Genomic DNA, 16,694 nt, shown 5'->3' with positions numbered 1-16,694 from the left:
TGCCAAGTCAAAAGTACCCTGTGGCACAGGAGAAACTTGTTGCTTCCACATGTATTATGTCACTCCAGTTAAAATGCAGTTTTCCGGTATCAGTAGCATCTCTTATTTCCCCAGCTTCAAAACTTATCTAAATCAAAGAGTGCCTGAGAACAAGTTCCAAGCTGGATGCGTTCGCGCGCGCGCGCTCTCTCTCTCTCTCTATATATATCCCATTTTCTTAGGGGCTCAGGGAAAAGTTGTTGAGCTTTTCTTAGGGGGAAAGTTGAACACCAAAAGATCTCACTTAAAAAGATCCGTCTTCTGTTCTGGGGATCGTGGAACAGTGGAGGGTGGGCTGAGGCCAAATTTTACTTTACCACCGCTGAGGAAAGGGAGCCAGCGATCGACCACGATCTACCAAAACCTCCCAGGGATCTACCAGTAGATCACAATCGACCTGTTGGACATCCCTGCATATATTACTGCCTGTTCACACATTATAAACGTAATGTATCTTACAAGGATACTTGTTTGAGCTCATATAAAGTGTAGTCAATGTTTGCAGGCATCATGAACATTCACTAGTCAGGGAGCCTAATGTGGCTGGCAGCTGTGAAAACGTGACAGAAACCCCAGCTTTGCTGACAGCATACAAAACAGGCCTTAGGGAGGCATTCCTGAAATTTGCAACTTGAAACATACTGACTAGGATTTAATTTATATACCCAGATTCAGATACATAATCTCATAGGCATCCAATTATTTGGGCTTAAGTGACATCATTTTACAGCATGGGGAACATGTGCTCCATCCGCTTCAGAAGTAAGGGGAGCAAGATGGATAAAAACCTGGGGCCATTCTGCTTTTGCGGTGATATATGTTCAATACCATCTGTCTGTCTTGGGTGTATGCTAAATTTTTGTTCAAGGGAGTTTTCTTGGGTAGCTCTTTCTCTTCAACCTAATTTGACAATGGCAACAAAGCAAAAAACCCTCTCTGATAGGTCACTCATTCCCCTACTTCCAAAATCATACATCGTTTCAAAAGAGGAGGAAGAAAACCTTGTTCATGAGTGAAAACCAGCCATACAAAATATGGAACATATCTGGAATTAGTTGTCTAATTAAGTGAATTTGTTTTTTAATTACTCCTGTTATTACTGCCTCCCATGGGAGTAAAATCCATATAACTATCTGCTGTGTGAAGTACTTTCTTTCACTTGTCCTCAATCTTCAAACTTCAGATTCCTTGGACGTCCATGATTTCTAGTGTGGTGAGGGAGAAAAAAATTCCCCTATTCACTTTCTCCATGCCAGGCATAATTTTATCAACTTCAATTGTGTCACCTCTTATTCACCTTTCTCTAAACTAAAAAATCCCAAACACTGCAATCTTTCTTCACAGGGGAGTTGTCCGACCCCATCAATCATTTTGGAGGCCTTTTTCCAACTTTACAGTGTCATTTTTGAGGTGCGGCAACCAGAACTGTCGTGTTTTCCAAATGCAGTTGCATCATAGATTTGTATAATGGTTCTAGGTTTTCAACCACTGTTGTACTGTTGGTAAAAACAATGGTGTCTGTTGCTGCTACACAATTCACTTGGTCATTAATCACACTAATTAATTTGACCAACATCTTTCCAATAGGGCTTAACAGTACATCTGTAAATCAAACAAGCCCATAACCTTCAAGCTCCCATACTGCTAATTCTTATCTTTGTAAATGTCCAAATTGAAAAATGGAAGTGAAAGCTGCAAAAAAAAAAAATTCTCTTCTGCTGGATAAGCCTGAGGCTAAGTCAACAGCAACATGGGCAAAAGAATTAACAGTGGCCTTCAGTTGCAACTGTTTAAGATTTTGCCCAGAATCCTGAATCCACTTAACTCTCAAATAATCCATATTGGGTGGTATAGTCCTACTTAACATAAATGCACTGAAGTTAATGGACACGGCCAACTTAAGTTTATTAATTTCAGTGGCTCTACTCTGAATAGGACTTATAACCCATTAGGTTCAAAACTACCAAAATGTATTTGCAAGGCACTGCGGCTGGCTTAGAAAGACACAGAACCCTAAAGAGACCATGGCACCAAGTAAACCTAATCAAATTTCCAAGAAAACAATACAGTAGGCCCTTCCAGATATGAATTCCCATCATCCCTGACCACTGGTCCTGTTAGCTAGGGATGATGGGAATTGTAGTCCCAAACATCTGGAGGGCCGGAGTTTGCCTATGCCTGATCTAGACCAACTAACTGCAATGGAGACTTAATTCCACATAGCACACATTTTTCCCTAGAGGATTTATTCTGGATAAATCAAGTTAAATATTTTCTTGTAACGTAGTATGCATATGCAAATAAGGGTCAACGAAAAATGAGTTGGAGTAGCCCTCCGACCCTTTGACTGCAATTATATTAGGGGTTTGCACATATATGAGTGCTTGTGCATACTGCTAAAAGGCATAGCACACGTCTATGTGCTATCATCATAAAGGGTAACAATGTTAGCAAAACTATCTCATACATGAAAACAAGCATTAGTGCTTTGGTAGGATGTTTCCCAAGCACTACAAATGAGACAAAAAGCTTGGAAAGATTGTTCATGTATTAAAACTTGAGAACACATCCCTTTTCAGCTGAATGCACTATCAGGTAAACCACTAATGCAACAGTTTAAATTATTCCTGCTAAAGTGATTTGACTTACTAGCAAACTATGAAGGTCACTTGTGTAAACATGAACAATATTATATTACTGCCCACTATTATGCATCTATATATAACCAAGTTTTCTTTCTTTTTTTCTTTTAAGTTACCTGGTCATTTGCTTAGAACACATTGTCATACTCAACCCCATAGGATTATGAATGTAAAGTGAAAGGAGGCCTGAAGCTAGCCCTATTCTGTCCATATTAAAATTACTGTAATTGGGTGAGACTCAAGCCTTCACTTCCATAAAGGTAAAGGTAAAGGTACCCCTGCCCGTACGGGCCAGTCTTGACAGACTCTGGGGTTGTGCGCCCATCTCACTTAAGAGGCCAGGGGCCAGCGCTGTCCGGAGACACTTCCGGGTCACGTGGCCAGCGTGACATCGCTGCTCTGGCGAGCCAGAGCCGCACACGGAAACGCCGTTTACCTTCCCGCTGGTAAGCGGTCCCTATTTATCTACTTGCACCCGGGGGTGCTTTCGAACTGCTAGGTTGGCAGGCGCTGGGACCGAGCAGCGGGAGCGCACCCCGCCGCAGGGATTCGAACCCCCGACCTTTCGATCGGCAAGTCCTAGGCGCTGAGGCTTTAACCCACAGCGCCACCTGCGTCCTTCCATAGGAGCACCAAATTAGCTTCTCTTACTATTCAGCAACACTGAGCTCTTGGGAAAAGTGTACTTCATCCCATTCAGTTCTATCAACTGTATGCCTTTGAATCAACACACTTAATTCACCAGGTATTCTTTTCCATTCAAGTTATTTGACCTCATCTGTCTACATGCCTAGCACCTAGTGTGATAGTGCTCCAAATATCATACACATGATTTGTAGAAAAACTAAATTGTAGAGAACAGAGTTTAAACCTTAACTTGCACATAGTTAATTTTAACCTTTGTTTTGTGCTTGTTTCTGTGAGATGCTCAAGTTACGCAGGTCAGCATGTCCTAAAATCAAAACCCAAAATAACTCTGATTTTGACATGTGTTGAGTGAAGTATCCCACTCTACAGTGATAATTCATAATCTTAATGTGTAAACTTTTTTTAAACACTAAATGTATGCAATGCAGAACTATGCGGTCACAATGAGGTGCTTAGGAAGTTATTTGGGGATCTTTTATCTCTTCCCCTGTCTGCAGATCCCCCCAATTGCAGATACCATGCAACTATATACTGAAGCAGGCAATACCTTATCTTAAGAGAGTTATCCATTTGCAAATCTCTCACTGTCATTCCAGTGCCAGTTAGCAGAGGAATAAGACAGTTTCCACTGAATGGGGTGCACTGAATTGACAGATAACATGAAGATCATGGCTTAGGTGATAGCAGTCAGCATGTTTGTCCTTTTTAACCTAACCTACCACATGTTCATTTTGAGCCAACTTGTTTTTATTTCTATGGCAATGCTTCTGAAAAGTTCACCTGTGTATGCTCTGTAATGCAGTAGGGCTAAAATGGACAGCGATTAAGGTGTGCGTGAGAAAGCAAATGCACAAATAATGCTTTGCATTGATATGGGCCTCACACAGTGTGAACAGGAGTGTGTGAATCTGAACTTGTGATAAGGTTGCTCTCTGTAGAGCGTGGCATATGTACAAGTTTGGCACAACTTAAACATGACAGTAAACCCTCCAGGATAAAATTTGGTGACCCTGGAGCAAGCCTGATACCAAGTCTCCTGAAAGGCATTCAGACCAATTTTGAGTTCACCCACATCTGACCACATCTGATTAACACATGCAAATTTAATTGCCAAGCACAGGATACTCAACTCCTCAATGGGAGCCATCTACACAATGGTAAGGTGATCTGAAGGCAGATAGCAGACAGATGGCCAGAGTCAGATAAATGGCTCAGAATCAAAGTTGGTTAAACAAACAAGATGGCCAGTTTTCAGTCCTCTTCTGGCTAGGATGGGCAAGGTGAGAAATGGGCAGGAACTCTGAGGGAAAGACAGAAATTCCTTATCTCAAAGCCTGTCCTACTAGGAGACATTGGCTACCTGCTTAATTTGTAACTTTGCTGTCTTAAGCAGCACTTACTTACTCTGCCGCTCCTATGTCATATAATAAGCCAAACTTTCTTTATTCCTGTGTGAGAGCTTCTTGTGGGTATAAGGTTAAGGGTTAACACACATCCATAACAAGGGCTGCACACATGTGAATCCAGGCACTTGTTACAACAGTATCAAGAACCTTCCATATCACAGAAAAGATACAATATTGATGTTTGGAGAAAGAATATGTGTTGACCACAAAAATGTGCTACTTTATTCGCAACAGAAACATACTGGCGATCTGCTTAATAAGGCAACAAAATAGATTAATTAGGTGTCAAGTGTATAAACAACTCTTCCCAACAAAACCCAACTGTGTAGAAAGTTACTCTTCAATATGGTTAGAGCTATTTTGTCCCCAAAGGAAACAAGCTTTGCAATTAAACCAAGGTAGCTGAAAATCTGCTCATCTGTTAACACCCCTTCAGTACAATTATGAAATACTTGGAAAACCAAAGCAGGAGCAAGTTCAGCAACCATTTTGAAGGGGATACAATTTGATTACAACTTCTTTGATTTGAACACATATTTATATACAAGCTCTCAGACTGCTTGAATGAGACCACCACAAAGTAATTTCATTCATTAATGTTGATCTATTTGCGCCACTCTATTAACATCTCAAAGGAAAAATAAGTAATGTTCCAGTACTTCAACACAAAAGGCCAATTCGTTATTAAGGCTAACGGATATTATTCTACACTGCTTTGAAGGGGTCCCCAAACAGGCACTTTTAGAAATCTAAGAAACCGTGAACCACAAAATACTCATTTCACAGGAGAAAAACCGGCGATGCTTAGAACTACTAACAAATACAAACAGCACAGACAAAAAAGGAGGCAACATCTCCTCAAATATAGACACAACACCCTCCCAAACAACTTTAAAAAAAACCCTAGCTAAACACCTCCACGGTTGCAAAAAAAGGCAGAACTCAATTTCAAAAATGAAATTGGGAGGGGTAAAGGGCTATAATAGGCACCATAAGCCTATATAATGTACAAAGCCATCTACATAAAAGCAAGCATTCAGGATCTGCTAAATATTCTGAGCATTCCCAAACCTTGTAAGAGCTTGAAGTATTGTATCGTATTCAGACCAAACTATTACTAAGTTACTTTGTACTCCACAACTAAGCACCCTCAGATAAGTAAAGAGACATTTTAGATAAATAATTTATTAATTTTAATGTTTCCTGTCAGTAGAATTCCTCCAACTCTGATCCTATACTTATTTCTTCTTCCAGCTCCTCCAAGGTTATACTGCTAGGCTCTTCTGTCCACTCTTCTGACACTAAACTCACTTCCTCCTCAAATGACTCTTCTGCTACTCCTTCAGAGTCCTCCTCCTCCACTAGTAGTTCTTCCAACTCAATAGATCCTTCATCATATTCTTCAAAGACCTCAATAAAATCTTCACAATATTCTTCATAAAGCTCTTCCTCTAGCACTTCCTCCAGCTCCTCTGCCACTTCTATTGACTCATAACTACACTCATCCTCCAGCTCCTCTATAGACCTTTCTTCTGATCCTTCATTAGACTCCTCTGGCAGCCAAGTGATAATCATTGAGTAGGTATCTACAAAAAGTACCAATTGCAGTTAAGTCAATTCATTAATTTGTTATTCAATATTTTGAGTTGCAATACCTTAATTTATGCATTAAATGAACTTTTACATGTGAAGCCTCATAACTTTAAACAGTTATGTAATACTAAGCTTTGACAACTGAAACTCTTTTTATAGACCAAGAGTCTCATGCTCTGACGACTGAACTACCCTAGCTGACCAATGAATGATAAATTATATAGTTATATATAGCTCAGTGATCAATTGTCACACTGGTGGATCTCAATGAAGGTAGCTCCATAAGAGCTTTATTCAAGCTGATTTCTGTCACTTGTTAGTAAAGATACAGAAGTTACCCACTCTATTTTTTGGGAATAACGCTAAAGACATTAAATATGCCCTGCTTACAAGGAATGCAATTTTAACTCTGTCATCCCTATGATTCAGACACTTCTACCACATGCGTATTCTAGCTGGTCATTAAGGTGCCGTCTCAGAGAAAAAGCGGCCAGCTCGTTCAGAAGCACCTTGCTAGCCAATTTTCCATACACTTTCCCACACCATCAAAGCACACTCTACCCAAGCAGGGGTGCCAACTAGATTGCATTAACCCGTCTTGCACTTTTCAAAGAATCCACCATCACCAAGCAGTGTTTACAACAAGCCTGCCCCCCCCCCCCGCCCCACAATATTTAGAACGGAATATATAAATTTAGCTATACAGAATCCTATTTACTACTACCCATGTCACCTCAAGACAAAAGAAATAAAAGGGTTCAGGCTGGTTTACAACACAGTTAACTAGCTCCATAAGACCTCAGAATGTATCCGAATAAGTAAGTCAATTTCAAAGGGGAAAGCTTGAAAGCAAATCACTGCTGTAGCTGCAGTGCTACCAACAAGAACGTAACATAATAAAACCTTGCTGGATTAGGCCGGTGCCCTATCTAGTCCAGCATCTCACAGTGGCCAACCAAATGCCTATGGGAGACCCACAAGAAGGCTCTGCACCCAGTGACACTCTCCCCTCCTATGGTTTTCCATGCAGATTGTTGCCTATTTAACAAATTCACAGTAGCCCTGAAATATCTAATTAAAGATACAAAGTCAGACTCTGTGTATACTAAAGCTAACCTTTTGTCAACACCAACAGTAAGTATAAAAGGTGCAGATTTTATTACCACACCCTTATTGGGATCCATACATGAAAAAAATGCAGCATATTTATTACCAACATATGCATTTCAACATTTTGCATATCCATATTTCCAAAAATGTCAATGTTGTACACTCACCAAAGAAATCAAATGAGAATGGGTCTCTTCCACCAAAGAATTCCCTGAAGACATCTTCCGGATTCCGGAATGTAAAACCATATTCAAATGGGCTGTCAAAATGAGTTCCACCTGCAACAAGAGAGCACTCAACATCACAGCAGTTTTTCAGGATCCTAACACATCTAAATCTCTTAACATTTGCAACTTATTTTCATTTATACTGTTCTCAGTAATGGTTCAGCATGACAAACCTGTCAAAGTTATTATTTTTCTTGAGGCATATTGACAATTTTACTACAATCATAAGAACTGCAACCAGAGATTCCCAGATCAGGAAATCCATGCTTTAAAGCTCCCCATATCCTCAACACACATTTTGGACTATCAACTGAGCTCATTTCTAAGGTATTTAAAGTTGCGTTAAGAGGACTAGAATATTCTTTTTTAAACGTTATGACAAAGATTTTCCACAAAGTCTGAGTCATTGTGTGAATTAGCAATGACAAATTCATTAGCATGTCATTTCTTACATTTTCAACCTACTTCCTCCATGGAAGTATATATAGTTATATTATAGTATATATAAGTATATATTATCATCACACTCACCCTTAACTAAACTAAGGGGTAGCAAGCCAAGGTCACTCAGTGAACTTCCAGCTGAGTAGTGATTTGAAGCTCGATCTCCACCGTCATACTCCAATACAGTAATTACAACACCGTGGGCTCATACTGTTCATCTGGGCTTTACTAGACCTGCATACCCAGCAATCCGCACAATGTACAGCAGTCATGACACATTAAGATGGGTGACAGAATGTCATGTGTCATTTTTGTGCAAGCTGCTTGGCCTTTGTGCAAACATTTGCTGCTTTAAGTTAAATTTACTGTGACTCTGGCATCATGATAAGAATCACAGCAAACAGCTATGAAGCCAAAGAAAAGGGTGCCAAGTATTTTGACAGGCCAGTACTTGAATATGCCAGACTGCCTTGCGTGGAAAACCACTGATAAAGCAGGGCTCCCAGTTACTCTCTTCACCCTTCCCAGATTATGGTAAATTCATAGCTTGCGTTTTAAGTAGGTCTGACCACACCGAACAATAAAATAAATGGGAAAGCCCGCCCTATTTTTCAGTTCCTGATCAATATAAAAAGTATATTCCTTCTATTTTTTTTAGTTAGTTCTTAGTTCTTCAACCAGCTGAAGACCACAAAGGCCTTCTGCCTTGGATTGGTAACTGAGAATTTTATTGATCTAATTATCTATCTATCTATCTATCTATCTATCTATCTATCTGGCTCTTCCTATCAAAGGAGCTCAGGTTGGAAAATATGCTGTGGAACTTAGAACTATTTCACATCCAGATGGGCTGCAGGGAGTTATGAGAAGAGCATATTACCTACTCATATTGATCACTTTTCTTAACCACAGAATCGTAGAGTTGGAAAGGACCACGTGGTCATCCGGTGCAACCCCCTGACGACTTGAGATTAAGAGTCTCATGCTACTTATGAGTTCATCCCATTCATTAGTTAATGCAAATTAAATCCAATTCCTTTGTTGGGTTAGATTTCATCATATATTAGTTGTTTGATTTTCACATATTTTATCTCATACAACTTACTTTATTTCCCATCAATTTTTCCACAGCAACATTCCATTAAACTTTGTACAACAATATAGTGGGTGATTCATTCCAGTTACAATCTTGATTCTGTGGTTTAAACCCCCTGTTCCATTGTGTTGCTTCCGAACAAATTTGAATGTTGACTGGGGGATCCAATGAGTGTTAGTAAATTTGCCAGAATTCAGTATGGTAGGCACTGGTGGCATTCACTGGATCTCCAAATTAACCTGTTTGTATTAGCATGGCAGAAACATTTTTAGGTAGAAAGTTATTCATAGCATTAAAATAGGAGAAAGCATTAAATCCCTACGTACGTACCTCCTCCTCCATTTAAGCCTTCTTTTCCATATTTGTCATAGATATCACGTTTTTTAGCTATGAAGAACAGAGAATAGATAAGAAATAGATCACTTTGATATGAAAGTAATGAAACATGGAAAAATATATTAAGGTTATATGTTAAGAATACATTCTATTTTAAATCATTATAACGAAAGGATCAAAATGTGTAATAAAATGGCCTCAATATGTAAGCTATGCATATAAAACTAGTTACATTATTTTGACACAGCTATATGTAACAGTAATCATCCAAATAAAATAAAAAGCAGAGGCATATTCCTTTTTAGTATGAATTTTTAATGGTGTTCAAGTTCAAGCTGCTAACTGACAAGGTCCTTGGATTCCCCCCCACCCCCGTATCTATTATTCAGCCATGAAGCAAAATTATACTTTTTTGCTACAAATTGCAACTAAATGCCTTCAAAAATCTATAAATTAACCAAATAATAATAATAATAATAATAATAATTTATTATTTATACCCCGCCCATCTGGCTGGGCCTCCCCAGCCACTCTGGGCGGCTTCCATAGAATCCAAAAACACAGTAAAATATCACACGTTAAAAACTTCCCTAAACTGGGCTGCCTTAAGATGTCTTCTGAATGTCAGGTAGTTGTTTATCGCTTTGACATCTGCTGGAAGGGCGTTCCACAGGGCGGGCGCCACTACTGAGAAGGCCCTCTGCCTGGTTCCCTGTAGCTTTGCTTCTCGCAATGAGGGAACTGCCAGAAGGCCCTCGGCGCTGGACCTCAGCGTCCGGGCAGAACGATGGGGGTGGAGACGCTCCTGCAGGTATACTGGACCGAGGCCGTTTAGGGCTTTAAAGGTCAGCACCAACACTTTGAATTGTGCTTGGAAACATACTGGGAGCCAATGTAGGTCTTTCAAGACCAGTGTTTTATGGTCTCGGCGGCCGCCCCCAGTCACCAGTCTAGCTGCCACATTCTGGAGTAATTGTAGTTTCCGAGTCACCTTCAAAGGTAGCCCCACGTAGAGTGCATTGCAGTAGTCCAAGCGGGAGATAACCAGAGCATGCACCACTCTGGTGAGACAGTCCGCAGGTAGATAGGGTCTCAGCCTATGTACCAGATGGAGCTGGTAAACAGCTGCCCTGGACACAGATTTGACCTGCGCCTCCATGGACAACTGTGAGTCCAAAATGACACCCAGGCTGTGCACCTGGTCCTTCAGGGGCACAGTTACCCCATTCAGGACCAGGGAATACTCCACACCTGCCCGCCTCCTGTCCCCCAAAAACAGTACTTCTGTCTTGTCAGGATTCAACCTCAATCTGTTAGCCGCTATCCATCCTCCAACCGCCTCCAGACACTCACACAGGACCTTCACCGCCTTCACTGGTTCTGATTTAAAAGAGAGGTAGAGCTGGGTATCATCCACATACTGATGAACACCCAGCCCAAACCTCCTGATGATCTCTCCCAGCGGCTGCATGTAAATGTTGAAAAGCATGGCGGAGAGGACAGAACCCTGAGGCACCCCACAAGTGAGAAACTTCAGGAAATTTCCAAATAAAAAAACTTACAAGTTTGATGAATCTCTCAAACCAAGCACTACTGGAATCAACAGCAGCATTAATAGGCTGTCCTTATTAAGCATAACCATGTAAGAAAATTCATCATAATAGAAAAGCTCAAAAAAACCCAAACATGTCAATTATTTAAAAATAGAAAGCATAAAAACTAGTAATATTAAAATGGTTTCAAAACAGTTTAATTATTTGAAACCTGAAGCATTAAAAAAGGTCAATTTAACAAGCCAATTCAAAAGAAGTAGACTTTAAAAACCTATTAAAAAACTTGCAGTACTCCTCTGTGGGGAGAGAGTGCCATAATCTTATTATTGCTAATAAACTTGATGGCTTATTAATCTCGCAAATCAAAAGCTAGTATGCTACACTATGAGAGGATCCAGTTATTGGGTCCAAACATTTTCCTAAATATAAAACATATTTTGCAGGGAACAAAGCAGTTTTATCCGTGATACAGAGTGAATGCTAAGCCTTGGTGTTTGCTTTTGTTAAATAGTGTGACCAACTTATGTCCAATATAAGCTTTGTTCTATAGTTAATAATATAATTCCACTCAATATACTAACAGATAAGAGCACACAGAACACAAACCCTTGTTTGTCCCTTCTTTAAAAAAAAAGTAGTTGAGAGCATTTTTTGTAAAAAAAAAAAAAAACCTCCTCTGCAACAAACAGCACAGACAGCCACAGCCAGTTCTTTGGCAAGAAATAAAAGTTGTGTAACATGTTTCACTGCTAGCTCAGATTAGCAGCAGCTTTTGCTTTGGCAAGTAGTATGGTCTCATCCCAACTGGGAAGGTAAGCTGTAAAATTCCAGCACAGAGTTATTTTGATGGCAATCAATTCTAAAAATAAGTTTTACTTCCCAAACTGCAAAGTTAAGGAACTGGCTTGAGCCAAATTTGCAGTCAGATTTAGAAGGTAAAAAACATGTTTTAAATTTATCTAATACTCACCATCGGACAGAACTTCATAAGCCTCAGCTACTTGCTTAAATTGCCTTTCAGCTTCTTCTTTGTTATCTGGATTCTTGTCAGGGTGCCACTTTAATGCCAGTTTGCGGTACCTGAAATAAAAGGGGAAGTTGTGTAAGCTGATTTTATTCAAGGTGGACAACACATACCAAATGAGAGGGAAATTGATTAATTCAATTGGCTATGTTATAGTTATAGTTATAGTAGTAGTAGTAGTAGTAGTAGTAGTAGTAGTAGTAGTATACAGTACTCGCAGGTCTCAAGGCGGTTCACAGGATAAAATCAGAATATAAAAGCACAGAATACATAATCAAAATAAAAACAAAAACAACCCAATAACTCCCCCCCAACACATTTTAAAAGGGCATAGGATGCCAATCAGTCAAAGGCCTGGTTAAAGAGGAATGTATGTGACTGGCGCCTAAAGGTGCATAAAGAAGGCACCAGGCAAACCTTTAATGTGTTAAAGTAGTCAGCAAGCACATACTTTAAACGCAGTGGGTGTAATCCAATGTAGCGCGCGCACACACACACACACACACACACACGGAATTCCCTTCTCCTACTGCAGCACTGGACTCAGAGATGCTTACTGATTACAGGAGATTTTAATAAAATGATATGTAACTTCCCAATATGAATTATTTGAAGGCAGCAATATAGTAACATAATCTAATACAGTGTAAGTTGATAAGCTTTCAGGTTTGCAAGAGTTAAGATACTTTTAACCTTTTAATAACCCTCTCCATTTCCCAATTGTCACTAACCATAGATTGCTATGATATTAAAATTGACGAACAATGATAGGCTCCTGCCCTCCAAACTATAGTACATGATTCTGGCAAATACTATTAATAGTTGTCAATTCAGTTATCTTAGCAAACGGCGCGTAATACTAAATAGAGAAAAGAGAAACAGCCAGCAGCATTCTCAAGATCCTCCAAAGCTCCAAATCAGTTCCAGAAGTCCGTTTGACTTCCGAAAAGTTCAGAAACCAAGGCACGGCTTCTGATTGGTTCCCCATGGCGTTGGCACACTGGAAACAATAGCAGAAGCCGCGCCATACGTTCGGCTTCCAAAAAAAGTTAGAAAACTGGAACACTCATTTCCAGTTTTCGATTGTTCAGAAGCCGAAACGTTCCAACTCCCAAGGTGTTCGGGAGCCTGTATTGAATTGAAAGGCTGTATTGGATTGAAAGCAAAATCATGATTTAATGCTATATGAAGGAGCCTAGCCTTTTCCCCAGTTCACATACACCTGTTCCTTCTCTTTAAGTTGAGGGAGGACAATGCAAAAGCTTCTCACCTAGGAATTGTGATTAAATAATGTTAGTATCAAAGTAAGTCAACTTCAAATCATCCTTTATGAAGTTGGCTTGTTTAAAGTAACCATAGTCAATGTTACCCACAAATTCCCAGTCTAGACAAAATGAGAATTGTGTTAGCTAAAAGCAAATTCTTCTGAATTCAGGATGTAAGGGGAGAAAAAAAATGCATTGAGTCCGAGAGCAAACTAGGCTTGGATATAGCCCAAAAATTGCTGGAAGAGCATATTCAATAATTCTTCACATGACTTAACGATTCTCAAGACAGTTGTCTGGTACAGAACATCATCTGACACAGTAAATAATTCCAGCGATCACAAGCAATGAACACAGTAACTTGATGTATGAGACCATGTTACCCACTCAAAATGTGGAGGAGACATTACATTCAAAGAAATTCAAAACATATTTGCAGCTTACCTACAGTTTTAAAGATTGGTACTTACGCTTTTTTAATGTCTTCTTGTGAGGCATGTCTGTGCACTCCTAGAACTTCATAATAATCCACCATGTTTTATATTGCTTTGATAACAATAGTCCTTGGGGGAGAAAACAAGGTTTTAACAAATATTAACACTGGAAATTTTGATTGAAAAGACAAGCTGCATGATAGAAATGAGTCTGCTTTAATCATAGATTTCAGTTTAACAATAGCTGAACTGCATGCATTCATTTCTCCTATATCTACCAGAGTTTCTTCCAAACCCTATTTCAAAGAACCCTTCTCCCTTCAGTTACAGAGAGCTCTAGGAGTAAAACAGAAGGGCCCCTTTCATTAGAAAAGTTTCCATTGCACCATTTCCTAATGGCACATGGAGAAACTTTGTTAACCCAAGTGCCTAATGCCATCAATGGAAAGTAATGTTGCAGAGGAGGCAAAGAAGTAGGCTGGGCCAAAGCCATGCCTCCCAAAGTAGCCATTTTCTGACTGGCACCCACAGCACTTTCTAAAATTCAAAATGCGCTTGATGGGCCAAAAAGTTGATGGCCTCACCTGGAGAAGAAAGCAATGACAGAATGGATTCAAGAGATATAGAGCAGTGTTTCCCAACCTTGTGCCTCCAGCTGTTTTTGAACTACAACTCCCATCATCCCTGACTAGCAAGACCAGTGGCAAGGGATGATGGGACTTGTAGTCCAAAAACAGCTGGAGGCACAAGGTTGGGAAACACTGATATAGAGAACTGGATAGCCTGGGCCTCACCAATGTCAGACAGCTGAAACATACCATAGTCAATGGTATCAAATGCTGTAGATAAGTCCAAAAGGACCAAAAGAACTGCATACTTGTTCCTGGCATAAGTTATCCACCAGGGCAACCAAGCCTGTTTCAGTACCAAACTCAGATCAAAGCCTGGATCAGAAAGGAGCCAGGAAGTTTCTGAATATCAAGTATCAAGTGCTTTTAAACCAATACCTGTACAGAATATACCGGAAAAGCTAACCATAAGAAATGTATGTAAGATTACAAATTACAAGTAAGAACAGAATGGCAATGCAGGGGGGAAAGGAATGAACAGCAAGCAAAAGAAAATCAATTTCAGCATTTATCAGCCTGATAAGGGATATCCTTTCCGTATGCGCCAGCAAAATGTGCTGAAAATTATATCCTCACCATTATGCAGTAAATAGAACCTGGATTTCCTTTGACTATGGCTCTACAAATACTTAATGATTAATTTCTAGCCCTCATTAAATTAAGAGTATAGGCTTCATATAACTAATGCTTAATGTGTTTTGCTCTGGCAAGTCATAATCTTACAAGCCCAACTATAATGCAAAAGGAAAACTGAAAGCAGATTTCAGTGCCCCACCACACATTGCGTGCAAAACATACCGCTACTGAACAAGCTAATCAGAGTTGTAGCAAAAAAATAGAACAATAAGCAGATATTTACACTTGCAAACTTGACGTGTGAATACAAAATGAATAAATAAATAAATAAATAAATAAATAAATGTAGAAACACTTTTAAACAATGTGTAAAGCTGCTCCACCTTACATGCTTTACTGGTATTCATGAAACAAATTCCAAAAGTCACTCTAATTATATTGTTGGTACCAGCCAGTATGTGCATTTGTTACATAAACTAGTATCAATGCAGGCAATGCTGGAAAATGCATCTTCAGAAAAATCCATCAAGGAAGCAAAACCGAGAAAAATATATGTCAACTTATTCAGGGACTAGCTTGTTACACAGCAGGGCAAGCAACTGGTCACAATTTTCATGAATTATAAGTTAACAATATAAATTTTCGGCAAGGGGAAGCTATCAGATTGGTAACTTTGAATTTCATGAATTCCAAAATGTGGTACAGTGGTGCCTCGCAAGACGAAATTAATTCGTTCCGCAAGTTTTTTCGTCTTGCGAGTTTTTCGTCTTGCGAAGCACGGTTTCCCATAGGAATGCATTAAAAATCAATTAATGCGTTCCTATGGAAACCGCCTTCAGACCAGGTCCGGGACAGTCTGTCCCCCGACCTCTTCTGAAGGCTGAGGGGGGTGGACAAGGGCTTTTCTTCCCACCCCCAGCATTTTAAAAAACCCCGGGACAGCATTTTAAAATGCTGGCGGGCGGCAGCGAAGGTCTTTGCTCCCCCCCGCCTGCCTTCAAAAGCCGTCCAGGACAGCGGGGAAACACGCTGCTTTTCTCCGCTCTCCCGGGAAGGCAGGCAGGGGGGAGCAAGGACTTTTGCCCCCCGCCAGCCTTCAGAAGAGGTCCTGGACCTCTTCTGAATGCGGGCGGGGGGCGAAAGTCTTTGCTCCCCTCTGCCTGCCTTCAAAAGCTGTCCGGGACAGTGGAGAAACACGCTGCGTTTCTCCGCTCTCCCGGGAAGGCAGGCAGGGGGGAGCAAAGACTTTCACCCCCCGCCCACCTTCAAAAGCCGTCCAGGATAGCGGGAAGCGCTTCCCTGCTATCCCGGACTGCTTTTAAAATGCTGGCGGTGGGGATCAAAGCCTTTCGGCCCCCGCCCGCCTTCCTGGACCTCTTCTGAAGGCCGGAGGGGGGGGGAAGGCTTTGCTCCCCACCGCCAGCATTTAAAAGAGGTCCCCGGAGATTTCCCTATGGGCTTTCTTCTTGCGAAGCAAGCCCATAGGGAAATTCGTCTTGCGAAGTGCCTCAAAAAACGGAAAACCCTTTCGTCTTGCGGGTTTTTCGTCTTGCGAGGCATTCGTCTTGCGGGGCACCACTGTACCTCCGACATTTCATACTTTTTAAAAATCAACAATTCTGTCAATGGTTCATGGCACTTCACAAAATTTGTTTGAGGCTGCTTATGGAGA

The 16,694-nt window shown here is 40.5% G+C and overlaps 1 protein-coding gene across 4 annotated transcripts in view; it reads right to left on the bottom strand.

Moving 5' to 3' along the window:
* DNAJB6 (DnaJ heat shock protein family (Hsp40) member B6) overlaps positions 1-16,694 on the bottom strand; it is a 63,790-nt gene that overhangs the window by 38,830 nt on the left and 8,266 nt on the right. For 3 of the 4 annotated variants that reach the window (XR_014556596.1, XM_083705109.1, XM_083705110.1), the window contains exons 2-5: positions 13,854-13,946; positions 12,065-12,174; positions 9,536-9,592; positions 7,606-7,716 (exon numbers count right to left, since the gene is read on the bottom strand). Coding sequence is in view for 3 of the 4 variants with exons in the window: in XM_083705109.1 (XP_083561235.1) it covers positions 7,606-7,716; positions 9,536-9,592; positions 12,065-12,174; positions 13,854-13,918 (343 nt within the window). In the remaining variant the exon portion in view is untranslated. Of the gene's footprint in view, positions 1-5,904; positions 6,322-7,605; positions 7,717-9,535; positions 9,593-12,064; positions 12,175-13,853; positions 13,947-16,694 lie in introns of those variants that run through there. The other variant, XM_083705111.1, reaches the window with a different exon arrangement.

Source organism: Podarcis gaigeae (assembly GCF_964106915.1).
Source record: "Podarcis gaigeae genome assembly, chromosome: 12".
Classification (NCBI taxonomy): domain Eukaryota; kingdom Metazoa; phylum Chordata; class Lepidosauria; order Squamata; family Lacertidae; genus Podarcis; species Podarcis gaigeae.
This window is presented reverse-complemented; position numbering and strand designations above follow the sequence as displayed.